Here is a 22,237-nt window from a genome sequence, read left to right as displayed (position 1 = left end):
TTGGGGATGTTTTGGAGGAAGGGTGACTGGAGACCTGGTAATAATTTAAGGGGTTTTTAAGAAAGAAGACTATGTAAAATAATGAATGAAAATGTAGTACGTACTGGCCAGCGCTTGACGGATACAAAATTCTAGCATGGAAACGATCCCAAGCATTCCTCGAAACTGAGCAAGGAGTATTTGAAAAAATTGGAAAGAATGAATTACGATAAAAAAGTAATACTAAATTTTACTTCCAAATGACACGAAGATTAAAACCCTGTCAGGCGATCAAGCATTCTTGGAAGCTCCATCGCGACAACTCGAAATTTTTCAAACCGTTTACCTGAAAAAGCTACGAGATCAAAGTCGTACCTCAGCCAGTCTACAAACTTCTTTTTGTCCCCTCAGCGCAAGATATCGCTTGTAGAACAACATAAGAACAGCATTAAAGCTAAAAATTTCTGATGGACATCTTCGTTGAAGCCTATACTGTATGGAAATATCGATGGCAAAAGTGTATTGTTGTCAAAACTAGTATTTCGAAGACTATTGCCAAATTGTATCATTATGATCAAAAAAATTTGATTTCCAGTCCTTAACGCATGACTTTCCAGACATCACAGAAGATCCGGAATACCGTTGGTGTATGGAGGATGAAACTGCAGACTGAATCTTCAATCGCGGATCAGTTTAGAATCAATTCTGAATCAGTTAGTAACCAATTCAAACTTGATTACGAACATGTTGATTTACCGCGGACGGATGTTAAAATGATCAAGGCAAATTTCAAAGAATCCTCTTATGTAAATATTATTAAATATTCGATTTCCAAAATACACGTACGCTCACGATTGGTATAATTTTTTGGAGCTACAACTACTTCAGTACAAAGCGTCCTTGGCTTACTTTAGAAAGTTGGAATCGTAACAGTTATACTTTTTAAAAAAGAAAAGTATTGTATGCTAATTTTTCAATTAAATAAAATTGTAATACAGGCACATGGGTGCCGGTTTTAGAATTCATTATAATTTCGTATTTGGGGTATCACAAAAAAAGTGTGAAAAAACTTCGTAATCAATTCATTGTAATCGATTTTTTTCTATATTGTTTCGAAAATAAAATACAAGGTTGTTGACCCATTTTTTTTTTTCAAAACAAAATAATCATTCAATAGATTATGCATCTGCGATTGATTTCCGAATGTAAACCAAAATCCACCGAATACATTAGAAACGAAAATAAACTACAAATAGGACAATGTTATTCAAAGGTGATATTTTTAGTTGTACCTCTGGCAAATATTGAAACGTATTTGTTACCTGCTCTAACGTAAACAAAAAAAAAAAGTAAACCCAAACCTCACGTAATATATAAGGGTTATTTGCTTGAAAATTGTTTACAATAGTTTTAACACGTTGCCTGAAATGAACCCATATAGAAAGTGGCAAAAAAATCGACTCAGGCTGCACCCACACAATATGTAATTATCCCTTGTGTGCTTGTTCACAATATTGCTAATTAGGGGTAACTAACCCTTATAAAAGGTTATCTACATCACCCACCACTATTAATTAGCCAATTTATACACATCACCGTTAACAGCAGACAAAAATTCTACCTGAAAATGGTCACAGTAAGTGATAAATCTGCTAAAGCGGTCACCCTATTGCGATAAGGCAACGAGAAGTCGCGCTGAACATAAGTCAGTCTGCTGTTTCTACCGTCTTTCCCAAGAAGCTGGTCCAAAACAAAAAGGTGCACATCCGAGATTGTCAGCACATCGCTTATATTCAAGTCCAACAAGATCTCAGAGCAACGCGTGGCTGTACGGTCGGAAAAAGACTAACCTTGGGCCAAAAATGCCAGCTACTTGCCTCAGCCTACCCAGCCTGACAAACAATTGGTTTCCTCTCTCTCCTAAGACGAAAGCAGAGTGTGCCTGAATGGTAGCGATAAAAGAGGACGAGTCTACAGAAGACGTGGAGAAAGATTCACGCAGTGTTGTATAAAAGAAAACGTTGTTTTTGAAGGAGGTTTCTGCATGGTTTGGTCGGGAATTTCAATGCAAGAAAAAACCAAGAAAACCTCATCCTAATGTAGAACAATGCACGTCGACATAACGCAAGTTCCGTACGACAGGATTTACAGGAAGTCGAAATTGCCGCTATGGATTGGTCAGCACGTGACCAGGACTTAAATCCTAATCAGCATTTAAGGCTGGAATCCATGCACCAGCCATTGAAGAATTGGATAGCATCGAATCATTTGATTCTTGAAAGAGCGATAAGAAAACGGGGACCAGCGGGAGGAAAACTGAATATTGATTGGTCAATATCAAATTATATTGATATTGAGTAAATTTTTTCATTGTTCAAGATTCCTTTTCGATCGATATTAAAAAATAGCTGAATAACAACGTAGACCACTCATTGTAAATCTTAGACTAATAGCTTCGAGATGCTAAAATCAGAAAAATAATAACAGATTTTTTTCTGGAAAATTGTGACCGCGATCGTGCGATTTTTTTGCTCAAGAGTGTAGATTATAGAAAGGCAAGTACAAGCTACAACGAGTAAAACTCAATTAAGTTGAGTATAAACAACGATCGAAGTTAATACCAAAAGTTTGGTTTCCAACGTGAAATAAAACGTATACTTGAATTCGAAGGACCTATTTCTCGAGATAAAAAGGACTATATTTAGTTCATATTTTGTTTATTACAACTCTTATTAGTATTTTGTAACCATAAGCTGTACAGAACAATGGAAAAAGGTAATTGACAGGTCAAAATTACGAATGCTTCACCATTTTATTACTCTCGTTCATTAAAATGACGCTCCTAAATGAACAGGGAAATGATTAGATGGAATATTTTCAGCAATCCAATTCAGCTTAGCATCTAATGTGAAGGCAATTATGAAAAAGTAAAATACTTCTTGCTCAAAGAAGAAACGAGTAATTATACTTCATGATGGCATGATTTAAAAAGAAAAATGAAAATTTATTATTCATGTATTCATATCAAATTATGATGTGTCTTTCCCCAGCCCTCTATCGGAAATATGAAAGGAGGGAATAAACACTTGAACTATAGAGAGAAACCTGAAGTATGGTTAACTTATGGTATATGGTAAAATAAATGTTCCACATTGACAATTAACGTTTAGTTTTTCACTTAAAAATCGTTCAATGTTCAGTTTTAGTGTTTGCAATTACGTAACATTTTATACGTGAGTTCAAAACGATTTGTGGCTTCTATATTTTTAGAGTACGGATCTGTCTTCGTTAGAAGGAAGGTGCTGATACCCCTTACCGCAATACAGAGTTCATTTGCACGCCTATAAGCTCACTTAAGCCTTTCCTTTCCAGGGTACAGTCGCAGAGGCCTAATCGCAAAAATGAAATTTTTCACTTGCAAACTAAATCTCGAAAAAAAAATTTCATAAAACTCAATTTTACACACACAAATTTTTTTTGTCTCGTGAACTTGGAAGCACCCTGTATGTGAATCTCGTTTTATAGATGCAAAAAAATTAAACTAAAAAATTCGCATGCCCTGTGTACTTTATTACATTAATTGGGTTCGGAAAAGTACAGAGAACACGCCAATTTTGTGCAAGAATTTCACCATCCAGTTCGGGTCATCTAAAAACCAGTTTGCCAATTCGACACAACACCGAAGAGATATTTGAACAGTGGCGGACTCGGAATCTTAGCATGAAAACTATAATTATATATAGAATAGATGAATCGAATTCAATTCAGTAAAATCATCTGCAGTAATGAAGAATTTTTCATCTGAAAGAGATTCTTCTAACAAGTGCTAAAATGCATAAAAAGTTTTTCCCTAAGATACCCACTCACCTCAAACTCTCATTCACAAAAACCTACAGAATATTTATGCGGACACTCGGTACAATGCTTTTTAACAAATATTTTAACTTTAAATTTTTATATGAATTAAAAACTTCCAAATACAGCTCTGGAAAATATTCAACAAAGTTTGTCCATAATAAGATTCCCACTCTCCCCCAACTCTCATTTACGAAAACCTACAGAATATTTATGCGGACACTTAGTACAATGCTTATCAATAAATATTTTAACCTCAAACTTTTATATGGATTAAAAAATTCCAAATACAGCTCTGGAAAATATTCAACAAAGTTTGTCCATAATAAGATTCCCACTCTCCCCCAACTCTCATTTACAAAAACCTACAGAATATTTATGCGGACACTTAGTACAATGCTTATCAATAAATATTTTAACCTAAAACTTTTATATGGATTAAAAACTTCCAAATACAGCTCTGGAAAATATTCAACAAAGTTTGTCCATAATAAGATTCCCACTCTCTCCCAACTGTGATTTACGAAAACCTACAGAATAATTACGCGGACACTCAGTAAGTACAATGTCTATTCACAAAAATTTTAACCTCAAACTTTTATATGAATTAAAAAAATTTCAAGTACAACTCTGGTAAATATTCAACATACCGCGTTATAAAAATTGGAACGGTTCGGTTTTTTTTATCAGTTCTTGGAACCTCGTACCGGTTATATGTCTTATTAGTATCCTTAAATTCAAGTCAGGCGGTTTGAAGTTTTTTTTTTTCAAATATTATTAGTGATTTTACCCATTAAAAATAATCCAAAACAATAAGCTGTTCAATACAAAAAAAAGTAAATAAACATAAATTACAACAGTCTATTATAACCGATTTGCAATAAGTCGATTATTATCCTGAAATATAATTCTTCCTGCGCCCACACAATTACATCACCGTCAGTTCTCGATTTCATTAATGAAATACAACGAGGTTTGGCAATACCGCAATAGGAGACTAATCGTTCGCGCCCATTTTCAACGTGGCACCCCATAATCATAACTTGCATACCTTGAGATTATCGAACGCACGTTCATAGTAAATATATGTAGTACAATAAAATGCATTATCGTAGTAACTATACATCGTATAAATAAGTGCGAGCGTACTTCCTTGAATGGTGTTGCCATATCATTCAAAAAGTATCCATTTAGAAAATATTTATTCTGATATGATAATTATAATAAATTGTTTATAGGTATTAATGTAGAAAGTTTGAAAATAGTTTTATAGTTCTAACCTATAAATGCCACTGTCTTAGAAAGCTCGATCTTTATTAAATTTCGACATAAAAAATTAGAATTTAAATTTTCAAATTTTATATTTGTATTTTGAGACCTAAAAAATAGTCCAGTACAATTTGTCGGGGGATATATTCAATAAAAAAGTGATATGAACCTCAAAAACATTCTTGCATTTTTTACATAACCTTAAAATCTCATGGTAACCATTTAATTCGAATTTGAGGGATAACATTTTTAATTTTTTATATTGGAAACAATAAGAGAAATGAGAAACAGTAAAAAAATAATTCAAGACAAAAATATAGATTACTATAAAGATAATAGCGAAATAATATACATCCCAATATAAAAAGAAAACTTATTGTAGTGAAAAAACAATTTAAAGAAATGTAGTAGCAGTTTTTACGTGAAACCTTGTCTATTTTACAACTTTTCACTTTTTATTTAGTAAATGTTCGAAAGTTAGTAAACTAGGATTATTAAAATTAGATAACGGCAACGCTGCATATAAGTGCATTATACCTATGATTGTGAAATGATGCGCGCGCATTTGGCGGGATAGCCGGCGATTGTTTGAGTGCCGGCGCCTGCTACGTTGACTCTCGTAAAATCTGAAACGACTCAGCGTTCACGAGAATTGTTTTTTTATGGCCAGACGCGTCGGCCTTCTAAGAAAAAAGGCGGCGGTGCCTGCTAGCAATTTATGCAATGACTAATAATATGGATGAGCAAACTTTATTCGATTATTGTATTCGGGAAATGCTGGAGAATTAGTGATTTGCATGCTGTGGAGACGTGTAAATGAAGTTTTCCGAGAATGCATTCCGATCTAGAGGATACGTGGAATTACTGGTAGTAAACACTCGATGTCGTTTTTAGGTAGATTGGAAATACCGATTAGTCTTGTGTATTCTTATGATGCTACAACTATTGGATCCTAAGAGCGGAAAATTGAAAAGAAATAAAATACTTTTATACGCGGTAAAAATGTATAACGTGAAGTTAGGTTTTAATACTATTTTGACGGTAAGATAGAAGAAGAATATATAGAAACAAAAAAAGGGAAAGGTAGAGTTTGATTATCAAGTCGATTAGGATAAATAATTGTATTAATAGTTCGTGATTTATCGCAAAACATATGGCAACATTGCGATGTCATATGGTCAGTTTTAAAGAATTAATATTTACATAAAAATATGTTATTTAGAATATAAAATAATTATTCAATATAATATAATGAAAATATTTTTAACTACTATATAAGTGTATGAAATTTTTCGTTACAATTCAAATTAATTTAGTTTTTTAATTAACAGACTTTTTAATGTGACGTAATCTGATTTTCCACGCGCGGGAATTCTTCGATACTGTTAAGTAAGATGTTGCCAAGTTAATAAATTGATATTAATAAATTATTATTATTAATCATATATATTATTGATAAAAATAAGAAATATATATTTAAAAAAAATTATTCTTTTATTCAACATATGATTTGACAAAGGAATTGAAGTGAAGAGTATTTAAAAAAAATTAATGAATGTCAAAATTCAAAATATTCAACCAGGAAGACAGAAAACCTTGATGACACAATTTTAATTTAACAATTAATCTGCAAATATGCAAAGATTGATTAGAAATTATAATTTGATAAATTTCCACGTAGATATTAAATTTTATTTATAGTACAGGACTCAAAGGAAAAAAAATAGCCGCATGTGTAAAAAATGTAATGAAACGTTAAAAATTTGCTTATACTTTATTAATAAGATCCAAAAAATTGTTTGGCGAAGAAGACTTTGCGGTAAGCACAAAATTAGTAGTTATATATATGATGTGTAGACGGAATTAGTTCCATATACGAGGATGGTACCAGAAGTACCTGGCCCAACAAAAAAACACAACAGTTTTGTCCATTTAAATAACGGATGTGTGGGCTGGTTCATTGTCTCAATGAAACTCTTCTTCTTAGCCAAATGCGACAGTTTTTTCTTGATTTTTTCCCTCAAAGTTCGCCGTAAATGTGTCAAAGTGGCGTCTCCGAACTTTAATCATATGCTGTATAGAATGTGTACTTTTGGAACCACCCTCGTACTCAAGTACTGGTTTTAGGTTGCTCTAACATAGTGTACTATCAAGTCTGTACTACAGGGATGATTGTGTTTGAAATTTTATTATGAATGTTGTTGGCAACCGCCGCGAATTGAAAAAAATCATGGATCGATTTTAAAACTTACGGTGATGGTGATTATGGAAATGGTATATGGATATGGAGGTTGAAAATCATTGTAAAATAAGTCCGTTGTAATGCATGTTGTTTTCCGTTCATTTTTTAAGAAAGTCTCTACATGGATATGTACTTTTGGACAATGTCTTTTGAAGGAACGGCTCCGGACAACAAAATTTTGAACTGCGTGAGAAAAATGTATCCTTGAAGATGTCCAAGTTTTTTGGAAATCTAGCAGAAAGTTTGAAATTGATTCCTTAACTACAAAACGCATATTGAAGGTTATTTTCATTTTTTATTGCGAAAAGAATTTTAACAATTTAAGGAAGACCTGGAAAACAACGGGAAGTTCGGTCCAAACTTTGAAAAAAAAAATCAGCGTTTCCATAAAACTTGAAGGTCTTTTATGATTGCCTCCACGAAGTTTATTTTCCTGTACTGCTGTAAAATAATAAGGCAATCTTACATCCTGGGTACCAATTGATTTTTGTAAGAAAACGACTAACTCCAAGCAAGATCTTTTTGTAAGAAATTTAATAAACTTTCACACTATAAGAACAGTTTCTGTTTAGTATAATTAATCAGAAATGCATCTTTTTCTTTTAAACTCAATTTTTTTTAGCTTCCTCCAAACCAGTTTCTGGCAAACAATCATTATCATTTTTTCGCCCCAAAACCTTATTTTACTGTACTATTATTGTTAACGCGACAATAGATTTCGAAGTGATTTGAATTTTTGATTTGCCCTTGGCACTTGGCCCCCTTTTGTAACCACACATGACCTAAATAGGCTATTAGCGTATTTTATACCAGAATTCTACAATTTCCTCCGCATATGTTCTGAACATACATTCCTACACGAACGATTTATGAACATCTGAATTTTAATTTCAAAACTAGCTAAGAGACATGTAACTGGACATTGCCATCTAAGACCTTCACCTTCACACCATGGGCATCACGGATGATACGGAGTGCCGCTGGTGCATGGAGAAGGACGAAACTGCAGACCACGTTATCTGTGAGTGTCCTGCAATCACACGGGCGCGCTTTAAACACCTGGGGAAACACCCAAAACCTGCCTAACGATATCAGAGGGTTCAAACCAAAGCGACTGATCGGCTTCTCAAAAGACATCGGACTTTGGTAACGTCAAGTGGGGCACGACGGGCCTATCAGAAGGCCAATGTGCTCAACGGCTCCCTGGCCGTCCACAACTATAAACTATGAACTAGCTAAGAGAATAAAATGTATTTAAATAACAAGGCGAAGATTTATTCTTGATATTTGTAAGTATAAAGTCAACTACCACGTTTTTTAAATAAAATTACGTTTAAAACCACATAGGTTAGAGGTTTAATAGACGGTTTTTGACCACTCCAAATCCTTTTCTATTGGAATTACAATAAATTGACCTTTATTTGCAAATACGTACATACTTATTGAGAAAAACCTTACGATTTGGGTATTTAAACTTTGATACAGAGGGTTTTTGACCACTCCAAACCTTTTTCTATTGGAATTACAATAAATTGACCTTTATTTGCAAATACGTACATACTTATTGAGAAAAACCTTACGATTTGGGTATTTAAACTTTGATACAGAGGGTTTTTGACCACTCCAAACCTTTTTCTATTGGAATTACAATAAATTGACCTTTATTTGCAAATACGTACATACTTATTGAGAAAAACCTTACGATTTGGGTATTTAAACTTTGATACAGAGGGTTTTTGACCACTCCAAACCTTTTTCTATTGGAATTACAATAAATTGACCTTTATTTGCAAATACGTACATACTTATTGAGAAAAACCTTACGATTTGGGTATTTAAACTTTGATACAGAGGGTTTTTGACCACTCCAAACCTTTTTCTATTGGAATTACAATAAATTGACCTTTATTTGCAAATACGTACATACTTATTGAGAAAAACCTTACGATTTGGGTATTTAAACTTTGATACAGAGGGTTTTTGACCACTCCAAACCTTTTTCTATTGGAATTACATTAAATTGACCTTTATTTGCAAATACGTACATACTTATTGAGAAAAACCTTACGATTTGGGTATTTAAACTTTGATACAGAGGGTTTTTGACCACTCCAAACCTTTTTCTATTGGAATTACAATAAATTGACCTTTATTTGCAAATACGTACATACTTATTGAGAAAAACCTTACGATTTGGGTATTTAAACTTTGATACAGAGGGTTTTTGACCACTCCAAACCTTTTTCTATTGGAATTACATTAAATTGACCTTTATTTGCAAATACGTACATACTTATTGAGAAAAACCTTACGATTTGGGTATTTAAACTTTGATACAGAGGGTTTTTGACCACTCCAAACCTTTTTCTATTGGAATTACAATAAATTGACCTTTATTTGCAAATACGTACATACTTATTGAGAAAAACCTTACGATTTGGGTATTTAAACTTTGATACAGAGGGTTTTTGACCACTCCAAACCTTTTTCTATTGGAATTACAATAAATTGACCTTTATTTGCAAATACGTACATACTTATTGAGAAAAACCTTACGATTTGGGTATTTAAACTTTGATACAGAGGGTTTTTGACCACTCCAAACCTTTTTCTATTGGAATTACAATAAATTGACCTTTATTTGCAAATACGTACATACTTATTGAGAAAAACCTTACGATTTGGGTATTTAAACTTTGATACAGAGGGTTTTTGACCACTTCAAACCTTTTTCTATTGGAATTACAATAAATTGACCTTTATTTGCAAATACGTACATACTTATTGAGAAAAACCTTACGATTTGGGTATTTAAACTTTGATACAGAGGGTTTTTGACCACTCCAAACCTTTTTTTATTGGAATTACAATAAATTGACCATTATTTGCAAATACGTACATACTTATTGAGAAAAACCTTACGATTTGGGTATTGAAACTTTGATACAGAGGGTTTTTGACCACTCCAAACCTTTTTCTATTGGAATTACAATAAATTGACCTTTATTTGCAAATACGTACATACTTATTGAGAAAAACCTTACGATTTGGGTATTTAAACTTTGATACAGAGGGTTTTTGACCACTCCAAACCTTTTTCTATTGGAATTACAATAAATTGACCTTTATTTGCAAATACGTACATACTTATTGAGAAAAACCTTACGATTTGGGTATTGAAACTTTGATACAGAGGGTTTTTGACCACTCCAAACCTTTTTCTATTGGAATTACAATAAATTGACCTTTATTTGCAAATACGTACATACTTATTGAGAAAAACCTTACGATTTGGGTATTTAAACTTTGATACAGAGGGTTTTTGACCACTCCAAACCTTTTTCTATTGGAATTACAATAAATTGACCTTTATTTGCAAATACGTACATACTTATTGAGAAAAACCTTACGATTTGGGTATTTAAACTTTGATACAGAGGGTTTTTGACCACTCCAAACCTTTTTCTATTGGAATTACAATAAATTGACCTTTATTTGCAAATACGTACATACTTATTGAGAAAAACCTTACGATTTGGGTATTTAAACTTTGATACAGAGGGTTTTTGACCACTCCAAACCTTTTTCTATTGTTATGTTAAGTTTATGATCAGAAAAGACCAATAAATAACCAACACATTGTATTATCTTGGGTACATTTATGAAAATTTTAGGAAATATTCAGATTTATCTGTAATGACACGGACACGGACACGTGAAAACGAGAAAAAAATTCTCGTTTCTGAGTTTTAGGTCTTTGAAGTTGCGAAAACAGAACCTATATTTGAGTATATTTTCTAAATTATACATTCGAACGTTATCACTTTCTACTGGATGATTACGTATGTCTTCGTAGTGTGATTGATGGAGTAAATAATTCTACACTATTATCTGAAGGCTGGGTAGAAGTTTTTCAATCGATTCTTCGACAAAAAGGTTCTCTTTGTTTAACTCGATAAAATTTATGGTTTATTAGATATGTAGATTTTAAAACCGTTACACATGCCAATAAAACCGTTCGCTATAAAGAGACATTCTTAAGAAAATTACCATAAATTGTAATGAAACATTTCTAATTGAATTTGGTATATGCAATATCGGTAGAAATAAGAAACGAAATGATCGATAGAATCAACTTTCTTTGTATGAGAAATTTTATTTTCACGTCACCTATAGGGTGAAGTTAGAAGTCTGGCACAGAATATATCAAAAGTTCCAAGCCAATAAGGAAGTGATTAAAAAAACCTGCTGCATAATTATGTTTCCGACGTATATTTCGCTTCTCGGGAAAACCAGCAAAACTTTGTTATTTGGATAAATGCCAAAAATTCGAGTTTTCACTTCTTACCTAAACAGATGTAACAACATTTCTTCTGTCTACATATTACATAACAAGAATATTCGAAATAGCCAGACGTTATGAAAAAACGAAAACGTAGCGCGGTTTTCAACGCGCCTATTAGATAATTTCGTATCCTATAAATAACTAGAACAATAAATTCATTTTAATCATTCTAAACGTACACTCAGAACCAATGAAATATTTTTCTTTTCTCAGTTTGAACCACACTATGATCTATACATTGATATGAGATCGAATGGTAGTTTGTACAGAATGCCAAATAAGGCTAAACTTAAAAAAAAGACTTGGTTCTACATATCCAGTGACACATATATAAATAATTATATAACTAATAACTGAATTCGACTTACCAGAATCAGAAGGAGTATCAATTCCAAACGCAGCCGATCCCGAAGCACAGTATTTCCCTTTGTGATAGCTGTGGTCGCTCTCAGCGGCATGGAAAGTTTTTAATGGTTCAACAACCGGAAGAACCTCAGTATCTTCCTCATCTTCTTCGAAATCATTGATATTTATTTCTTCTTTGATATCGGTATCTTCGAAATAATCGCACAAGTCACTATCTTCTTCAAGATCGCATTCATCGATAGCTTCGTTAAGCAATTTAAGCACGTTAGTGGGATTCGATTTTATTTCTTCGTCATCGGACATAGGAGGAGTCTGAAGAAGCGTGGTAGGTCTGTAATGGGACTTTAGCAAACTCTGCTGACCATTGTAAACGGGTTTGCACATTTGATCCATTTTATAAGGAGCCATAGGAGATTTAATCGGCGTTAGAGGCGTCGGGACGAATGATCCCGAATACGATCGGAATTCATCTGATGGATGTTCTTTGCTACCACAATGACCGTTCCACATACAATCGTGAAGTATCTTTTTCAAATATTTACGTTTTTTATACGACGGTAAGTTCTCCAAACAAAACATTTCATCTATCACGTCTTGTAATTTTGGATCGTATATTCGAATATCGTCGAAATCGTTATCATCTCCTCTAATTTCCAAAGATTCTATGTATTCTTCGTCGTATCCCCAATCGAGTAATTCAATTTCTTCGCTGGACATACCAAGCCATCCCATATCTTCGGATCTGATTACTTGCGATGTGTTCACTTGTGGAGAGGCGTTCTGAGTGTTGGTACCTTGCGAATTGGACTCTTCGAGTTTGGTATCCTGCGACTTAACATCTTTGTTATCTTGTGACTTGGCGTCCTGAGATTTATTATCTTGTGCTTCGATTTTTTTGATTTCGTATCTCGCCCACATGTTGTGGGGGAAATAACATTCTAATAAATTTCTCCGATCGTGTGCATCGAATTTTTTAACAAGCATATTTTTATACTAATCTATCGTCTATAATTAACACTTATTCTAATATCACAATTGGCCCTGGTTAAAGACAGCTATGTATAGGCAGCTTCTGAAACAAAAAACAAATAATTAGGACAAACGTTGGACAAGCATGTTTTAAACATCTGTAAGGACCAAAGGCGCACCGACTGTTCCGATTTTTGTTACTAGATGTCGTTTGAAAGTACTGGCGTGTACGTACAAGAAAAATTCAATGAAGCCCAATCATCATTTGGAAATTGGCATATGAAGTTATAAGGATTGGGCGTAGAGGATGTGGTGAGATGGGTCAGGGCACGAAAAAGATTCTGGAGGGATCTTCTAGAAAGAATGCTAGAAGACAGTGGGCTAAAACTCAGCGACCGAAGACACGCAGACTTGTAGGCAGACCACCAAAGAGGTGGTACGAGAGCTAGAGTTCAGCTTCTCAGGAAGATCCAGGAAGAGGGCCAAACGTACAAGATTGAACAGGATCTGATCCTATTGAAAGAGGAAGAAGATATAACGTCAGAAGATGTTCTAAGCCGAATGAAATAAAGAGGAGAAGATGGGTGAAAAAAGATCCAAAGGCAAACACTAAAACCCCAACTAATATTGAAGAAATTGACGATAGTACGTGTGGAAATAGAGAAGTTGAAAAAAGGAAAATTTGTAGTAGAAGGTGAACATGTTTGAATAGTGAACGTAAATTTTTTTCCTGATTGATATTGACATTAGTTTCGTTACTGTAAACTGAATTATTGAATGAATTACTGCTGGACTTGGCAATGGCGGATCTACGGGGGGTTCTTTAGGTCCGAAGTTCACCACCCCCAAAACGTCTAAAAATTTTTTTGTATGAATGTAAATTTCATACAAATAATTAGTTTGAAGTCAGCTGGGGGTGATTATGAAATAATTTATGTTGTGAATGAATAATTCCTTTATATCATTTAAATGTGAAGTTATTTGTTGCAAGTTACCACCGAAAACCCGTTTTTTAAATACTAGGGTAAAAGAACCAATTAAAGAAAAGAATTTATGGAATAGAAAAGAATATTTTATATATTGTGCTTTATCAATATTCCCCAAATGCAACTACATCAATAACAGTCTGTTTTTCTTTATTTAGAACGTTTAGAAAATTGATTCGCCACCCTGTATATCCATTTACGTTAAATCTAATTTATCATTATCAATAAAGGAAATATTCAACACAATTTCCTTAAAACTCATTGATTGATAGATTAATTTTAAATCTAATTAAACTTCATTATTGTATTTCTTCCTTACAGATTTTTTTTTTCAATTATCTCTAACCTTGTAAATATAAATAATCTAGAATGTTTTATATACATAATAAATAATTATTGTTTATCAATATTAAGATTACTTTGTTATTATTGTGATTATCGATGAATCTTTCTATAAATGAATTAGAAAAATAAACAGGGAAAACCTGAATAAATTAGTTTATAGTCAACCGCGTAAGATGTCCCAAAAAGTACGTGGCCTGACCTGGAGATGGCGATATTTGCTTGAAAAATACCACGTATTCTTCTCTGGGAAAGACTGTTCGTTATCAACAGTAAAATATCGACTAGAATAGTTTAAACGAGGCTGTACGACCTGCGAAAATCTGCATCGCGGTGGTCCATCAAATGAGGTGACGACTCCAGAAAAGTTGAAGAAAATCCACAAAGCGGAACTGTAGACATAGTAGACACTTCAAAAAGTTCATCGCATATTAACTGAAAATTTGGAGAGGAGAAAGCTGCTCTCACAATGGAAGATGTTTCCATCGATTATTTGGCAATTCCATTCCAATGTACTGAAAATTGAGAACCGACTCGCAAAGACCGTTTCATCTGCAGGCAAGGTTATGCGTCGGTTTTTTGAGTCTCGCGCGGGATAATTTTCATTGACAATCTTGAACAAGAAAAAACTATCAACGGTGAGTATTATGCGAATTTACTGCAAAATTTGAGCGAAAAATTTAAGCAAAAACGGCAGCATTTGGTTAAGAAGAAAGACAATGCACCTGCACACAAACATTCGTTATTGCAATTGCCTAAATCGATGAATTAAAGTTTGAATTGCTACCTCATGCAACCTATTCGCTAGATTTAGCCCCCTCGGATTATTTTCTGTTCCCATGCTTAGTATTTTATTTGTGAAACGGATCCACTCAATTAGTATAATAAATTCATTCCGTTCGATGAGATCGAAGATTTTCCTGTGTGAAAATGCTCCGAATGTGTTCAAATGAACAAGTTATAAAAAATTATAATAACGAGTTTTTTGTATGCTACTTTGTAAATATTTGAATGGTCATATAAACCTACACGGGCAGTAGTACATTTTCCCTCTTTAAACTTTTGATTCCACATTAAAACTTTTATAAATAGGTTGGTTGCAACTTATAAAAGGAACATAGAACGAGGTTCTCTTATATCAGGATAACGCATCCAGCCACAATTAAATATCCACCATATTTGCACCTATCTTGTATTACACTTGATACTGCTTTTTTCTTTCCCGTCCAGAGCTTTCACTACCAAAGATTTAGCAGCCCTAATTGCAATGAATAGTAATATTTCTTACCCGCTAATGGTCAGACGATCCGTTAAAAAAAATCTCACTAAAAATAGTGCCCCATATGCGGGTACATATGCCTGATGATAATGATAAAAAAAAGTCAAATGTACTCGTTTTTTTTATTCTCGTCTTGGAATAGTTCGACGTGCGTTGGTCGACGAACTGAATTTTACGAAAATCATTGTGGTGTTCCAAATAGTAATTAGCCGGAACATTTTGACGGTTATGAAGAAGCTAGTTTTTTTTTATTATCACGATATGAAAAAAAATCGCGTCGTCGTTTCTTAAAAGCTCGCGTAATGATTATCCAGTTGGGTTTCTAATTCATCACACGATCGTATCCAACGTTTCAATTATTTTGAATAAGTATACAAGAGTTATACAAGGTGAATCAATAAACATCTTTAAACAAAACAAATCTTGATACAATCCTAAGGTCCTACAAACATCTTTCAACTGAACAAACCTCAAACTATTGTAAGGTCCTTGCGTTGAAATTTTTGTTAAATAATTAAAATAACTTCTTAAGACAAAGCTTTGTCTGCTCCTCAGATCCCTTCAAAGTACGTAAAATTATACAAGGTGGATCAATAAACAGCTTTCAATGAAACAAATCTTTATACAATCCTAAGGTCCTACAAGCATCTTTCAACTGAACAAACCTCAAACTATCGTAAGGTTCTTGCGTTGAAATTTTTGTTAAATACCTAAAAGGACTTTTGAAAACAAAGTTTCGTCTGCTCCCCAGACCCTTGGAAAGTATAAAGAGTTACACAAGGTCAAGAAAAACAACATCTTTGGATGAAATAAATATTGAAACTATCGTAAAGTCCTTTCGTTGAATTTTTTGTGAAATATTTAAAATAACTTCTAAAGATAAAGCTTTGTCTGCTCCTCAGATCCCTTCAAAGTATGTAAAATTATACAAGGTGGATCAATAAACAGCTTTCAATGAAACAAATCTTTATACAATCCTAAGGTCCTACAAACATCTTTCAATTGAACAAACCTCAAACTATCGTAAGGTTCTTGCGTTGAAATTTTTGTTAAATACCTAAAAGAACTTTTGAAAACAAACTTTAGTCTGCTCCCCAGACCCTTGAAAGTATAAAGAGTTACACAAGGTCAAGAAAAACAACATCTTTGGATGAAATAAATATTGAAACTATCGTAAGGTCCTTTCGTTGAATTTTTTGTGAAATATTTAAAATAACTTCTAAAGATAAAGCTTTGTCTGCTCCTCAGATCCCTTCAAAGTATGTAAAATTATACAAGGTGGATCAATAAACAGCTTTCAATGAAACAAATCTTTATACAATCCTAAGGTCCTACAAACATCTTTCAATTGAACAAACCTCAAACTATCGTAAGGTTCTTGCGTTGAAATTTTTGTTAAATACCTAAAAGAACTTTTGAAAACAAAGTTTAGTCTGCTCCCCAGACCCTTGAAAGTATAAAGAGTTACACAAGGTCAAGAAAAACAACATCTTTGGATGAAATAAATATTGAAACTATCGTAAGGTCCTTTCGTTGAATTTTTTGTGAAATATTTAAAATAACTTCTAAAGATAAAGCTTTGTCTGCTCCTCAGATCCCTTCAAAGTATGTAAAATTATACAAGGTGGATCAATAAACAGCTTTCAATGAAACAAATCTTTATACAATCCTAAGGTCCTACAAGCATCTTTCAACTGAACAAACCTCAAACTATTGTAAGGTCCTTGCGTTGAAATTTTTGTTAAATACCTAAAAGAACTTTTGAAAACAAAGTTTCGTCTGCTCCCCAGGCCCTTGGAAGTATAAAGAGTTATACAAGGTCAAGAAAAACAACATCTTTGGATGAAATAAATATTGAAACTATCGTAAGGTCCTTTCGTTGAATTTTTTGTGAAATATTTAAAATAACTTCTAAAGATAAAGCTTTGTCTGCTCCTCAGATCCCTTCAAAGTATGTAAAATTATACAAGGTGGATCAATAAACAGCTTTCAATGAAACAAATCTTTATACAATCCTAAGGTCCTACAAACATCTTTCAACTGAACAAACCTCAAACTATTGTAAGGTCCTTGCGTTGAAATTTTTGTTAAATACCTAAAAGAACTTTTGAAAACAAAGTTTCGTCTGCTCCCCAGGCCCTTGGAAGTATAAAGAGTTATACAAGGTCAAGAAAAACAACATCTTTGGATGAAACAAATCTTGAAACTATCGTAAGGTCCTTTCGTTGAATTTTTTGTGAAATATTTAAAATAACTTCTAAAGATAAAGCTTTGTCTGCTCCTCAGATCCCTTCAAAGTATGTAAAATTATACAAGGTGGATCAATAAACAGCTTTCAATGAAACAAATCTTTATACAATCCTAAGGTCCTACAAACATCTTTCAATTGAACAAACCTCAAACTATCGTAAGGTTCTTGCGTTGAAATTTTTGTTAAATACCTAAAAGAACTTTTGAAAACAAAGTTTCGTCTGCTCCCCAGGCCCTTGGAAGTATAAAGAGTTATACAAGGTCCGGAAAAACAACTTCTTTGGATGAAACAAATATTGAAACTATCGTAAGGTCCTTTCGTTGAATTTTTTGTGAAATATTTAAAATAACTTCTAAAGATAAAGCTTTGTCTGCTCCTCAGATCCCTTCAAAGTATGTAAAATTATACAAGGTGGATCAATAAACAGCTTTCAATGAAACAAATCTTTATACAATCCTAAGGTCCTACAAACATCTTTCAACTGAACAAACCTCAAACTATTGTAAGGTCCTTGCGTTGAAATTTTTGTTAAATACCTAAAAGAACTTTTGAAAACAAAGTTTCGTCTGCTCCCCAGGCCCTTGGAAGTATAAAGAGTTATACAAGGTCAAGAAAAACAACATCTTTGGATGAAACAAATCTTGAAACTATCGTAAGGTCCTTTCGTTGAATTTTTTGTGAAATATTTAAAATAACTTCTAAAGATAAAGCTTTGTCTGCTCCTCAGATCCCTTCAAAGTATGTAAAATTATACAAGGTGGATCAATAAACAGCTTTCAATGAAACAAATCTTTATACAATCCTAAGGTCCTACAAACATCTTTCAATTGAACAAACCTCAAACTATTGTAAGGTCCTTGCGTTGAAATTTTTGTTAAATACCTAAAAGGACTTTTGAAAACAAAGTTTCGTCTGCTCCCCAGGCACTTGGAAGTATAAAGAGTTATACAAGGTCCGGAAAAACAACTTCTTTGGATGAAACAAATATTGAAACTATCGTAAAGTCCTTTCGTTGAATTTTTTGTGAAATATTTAAAATAACTTCTAAAGATAAAGCTTTGTCTGCTCCTCAGATCCCTTCAAAGTATGTAAAATTATACAAGGTGGATCAATAAACAGCTTTCAATGAAACAAATCTTTATACAATCCTAAGGTCCTACAAGCATCTTTCAACTGAACAAACCTCAAACTATTGTAAGGTCCTTGCGTTGAAATTTTTGTTAAATACCTAAAAGAACTTTTGAAAACAAAGTTTCGTCTGCTCCCCAGGCCCTTGGAAGTATAAAGAGTTATACAAGGTCAAGAAAAACAACATCTTTGGATGAAATAAATATTGAAACTATCGTAAGGTCCTTTCGTTGAATTTTTTGTGAAATATTTAAAATAACTTCTAAAGATAAAGCTTTGTCTGCTCCTCAGATCCCTTCAAAGTACGTAAAATTATACAAGGTGGATCAATAAACAACTTTCAATGAAAAAAATCTTGATACAATCCTAAGGTCCTACAAACATCTTTCAACTGAACAAACCTCAAACTATTGTAAGGTCCTTGCGTTGAAATTTTTGTTAAATACCTAAAAGGACTTTTGAAAACAAAGTTTCGTCTGCTCCCCAGGCCCTTGGAAGTATAAAGAGTTATACAAGGTCCGGAAAAACAACATCTTTGGATGAAATAAATCTTGAAACTATCGTAAGGTCCTTTCGTTGAATTTTTTGTTAAATATTTAAAATAGCTTTTAATGAAACAAATCTTGAAACAATCGTAAGGTACATTCGTTAAAATTTTTGTTAAATAACTAAAAGGACAACGTTCTGTCTGCTCCAGACCCCTTCAAAGTTATACAAATGTTTATTTCGGAGGAAAAAGAAGATACATTTTTCACGTGAACGTATTATTTTGACTCTGCAAGATTCAAATAGACTCGTTCGATCCCAAAGGAGAATAGGTTAGGTGATTTAATTCGACTTCTGCCGAGATAATTGTGGTCATAACTAAGGAAACTCAAATTTGCAAAAGGAAAACCCAAAATATGCGAATCATTTAGTGAAAATATGCACAAAAATATTGAAAATATGCAATAAAAGACTTTCATACTCAATTTATTGATGCACTTTGAAATAAACAGATGTACTGAACTAAATATGTATTTATACAAAAGTAAATTTTCATTAATGGTAAAAACAGTAAATTACTAATTGTTTTTCGAAGTTTTCGATTAAAAAATGAAATTTTCAAATGTCGCTTTTCATGATGTAAGACAAGGGACAAAAATTCTTTTCAATTCACTAATCAAAATTCCAATTTTGGGGGCGGTTTAAAAACGAAAGTAACGAAGCTAAAGTAAACAAGGAAAAGTAGTCAGCTGTTGTCTTGCTTTTGGAGTCTGATGGACAGAAAAGAAACAAACAAAATCATATTTGAGAATGGATGAGGAAACATTTGGAAAAGTCCGAATGAAAATAAAGCATAAGATAACAAAGAAATCCTCGGCGAGAGACGTAATATCAGCAGATCAGAAACTCGTGCAATAGAAATGGCACCAAACTAATGTTGCAAGTGCGATCTCGCATGAAACAATCAGCTTTTAAGCAAGAAATAGTGCATCGCATTGCTCGTTGTTTTGCATCATGGCTGTTTAATTGACATTAATCATGATAGTGTTCTGCTGAGAAAACTCGGAAAACTCATTACATCTGCGACAAATTCATCTAGTTTGCAGTATTTAGTGCATTAATTGAGCACTTAGTTATTTATGATATACCGAGGCTACTCAATTATTCGGCTCAGAAAACACGAAACAAAAATCATTTTCTTGCGACATCTTTTAGTGAAGCTTTTTTCCTCTGCGAAAAAATGAAAATCACCAATTCCATGCAAATTGTTTTTATCAATGATAAGGGAGCATTTAATTATGGAAACCTTCAACTTTCATTACTACATTGTAACAGCCAATTTTTCAAAAACTTCCAAAGCATAAAAATTCGTAATATGGCACTTAATTTTTTGCTTATTGCGTTTGCTTATATTGCTCTGCAACTTAAGTGACATTCTGTATATAAAAAAATATAAAAGGAAAAACTTCTTTCTCTCGAAAATAAAAAATAATAACAGACCTATAGAATTAACGGTATGCAACATCTTTTTGGTACAAGTATTTGCGTAATATTGAGTTTTTTGTTTAAAAAAAGAAAAGAAGACGGACGTAAATCTTTTTTTATGATGCTAGAGCTCGATATTTGGTAAATATCTGTATCAAATTTCCACGATCTTCTCAAGGTTTTTTTGAAGTTGAATATTTGGTCAATAGTGGATCTATTTAATCTGAACCCTATTTGGTATCGAATATATTTTTTTGAAAATATTAATATTCACACTCCGCTAGCTTACGAATAACTGTTTCATATTACACAGGAACCTCTAAAAGGTATTATACCCTTTTTGTAAATGTTTCTTACCTGTCACTGCTCCTTAAAGATAGATGATATAATAATCGAGAAAAGCAGCTGCCGTCTGTCTTCTTTCGGGCAGCTGTTTTATCGATGGGCAGCAGGCCGATGTCTTAGGTCAGATATATATACGAGGTTTCAACGGAAGAGTTTACACTATTTTTGACTTTCCCCGCCATCAATTGACTCATTTTTAGAAGGTTTTAGAAGCAACTTAGTGTCGAACATGATGCCATTTTTGTATAATACACATTCTTGCATTTGGACACTGTCCATTCCATGATTCATTAATTAAATATCACATTATTACACTTTAACAAATTTCTCTCTTCGTATATTGTCAAGCGAAACCGATAATAATAGTTAATGATTGTAGTTTAGTCCCAGTTAGCTCTATGAGACGCAAGCATCTACTGTGTTGGATCAAACGTCTTTTTGTGACGTTCGTAATTCAGGCTTGTAAGTTGGGTAATAACAAGTTAAAACTCGTACATTAATCGAAAGTCTTCGTAATCTAAATCTAATCTAAAAAATCACTGGTTTACAGTGCATTTGTTGGCGAACAAATTTTACCTGTGGCTCACTACATATGATGTTATTTTCAAAAATGTAATTAGATGATTTTCCGATTTTCTATTTCGAAAAAAATTATACATCACAGAGACGAAATCTGTTCAAACCTTCAGTTAAAACTCAGTTATTCCGTTAGATGTATAATTTGGGAAGCATGGGCTTTAATCTTCTCCATAGTGCGCTTCCAAAAGTTTCGAGATCAAGCTTGTTCACATATATAACAAATGTCTCAATTTCTTCGGTGATTATGTCGAAAAGTACCAATCTTTTGGCAATGTAATTATAGTTTTATATGAACTGTTTGGTCAGAGGAAGAACTACCATCCGTTCCATG

General features: G+C 33.1%; 1 protein-coding gene across 1 annotated transcript in view; it reads right to left on the bottom strand.

Moving 5' to 3' along the window:
• LOC130895183 (transcriptional regulator Myc-A-like) overlaps window positions 1-22,237 on the bottom strand; it is a 143,931-nt gene that overhangs the window by 115,396 nt on the left and 6,298 nt on the right. The window contains exon 2 of the mRNA XM_057802365.1: window positions 12,059-13,128. Coding sequence (XP_057658348.1) covers window positions 12,059-13,040 — 982 coding nt within the window. The 5' untranslated portion in view covers window positions 13,041-13,128. The remainder of the gene's footprint in view (window positions 1-12,058; window positions 13,129-22,237) is intronic.

Source organism: Diorhabda carinulata, chromosome 6, assembly GCF_026250575.1.
Source record: "Diorhabda carinulata isolate Delta chromosome 6, icDioCari1.1, whole genome shotgun sequence".
Classification (NCBI taxonomy): domain Eukaryota; kingdom Metazoa; phylum Arthropoda; class Insecta; order Coleoptera; family Chrysomelidae; genus Diorhabda; species Diorhabda carinulata.
This window is presented reverse-complemented; position numbering and strand designations above follow the sequence as displayed.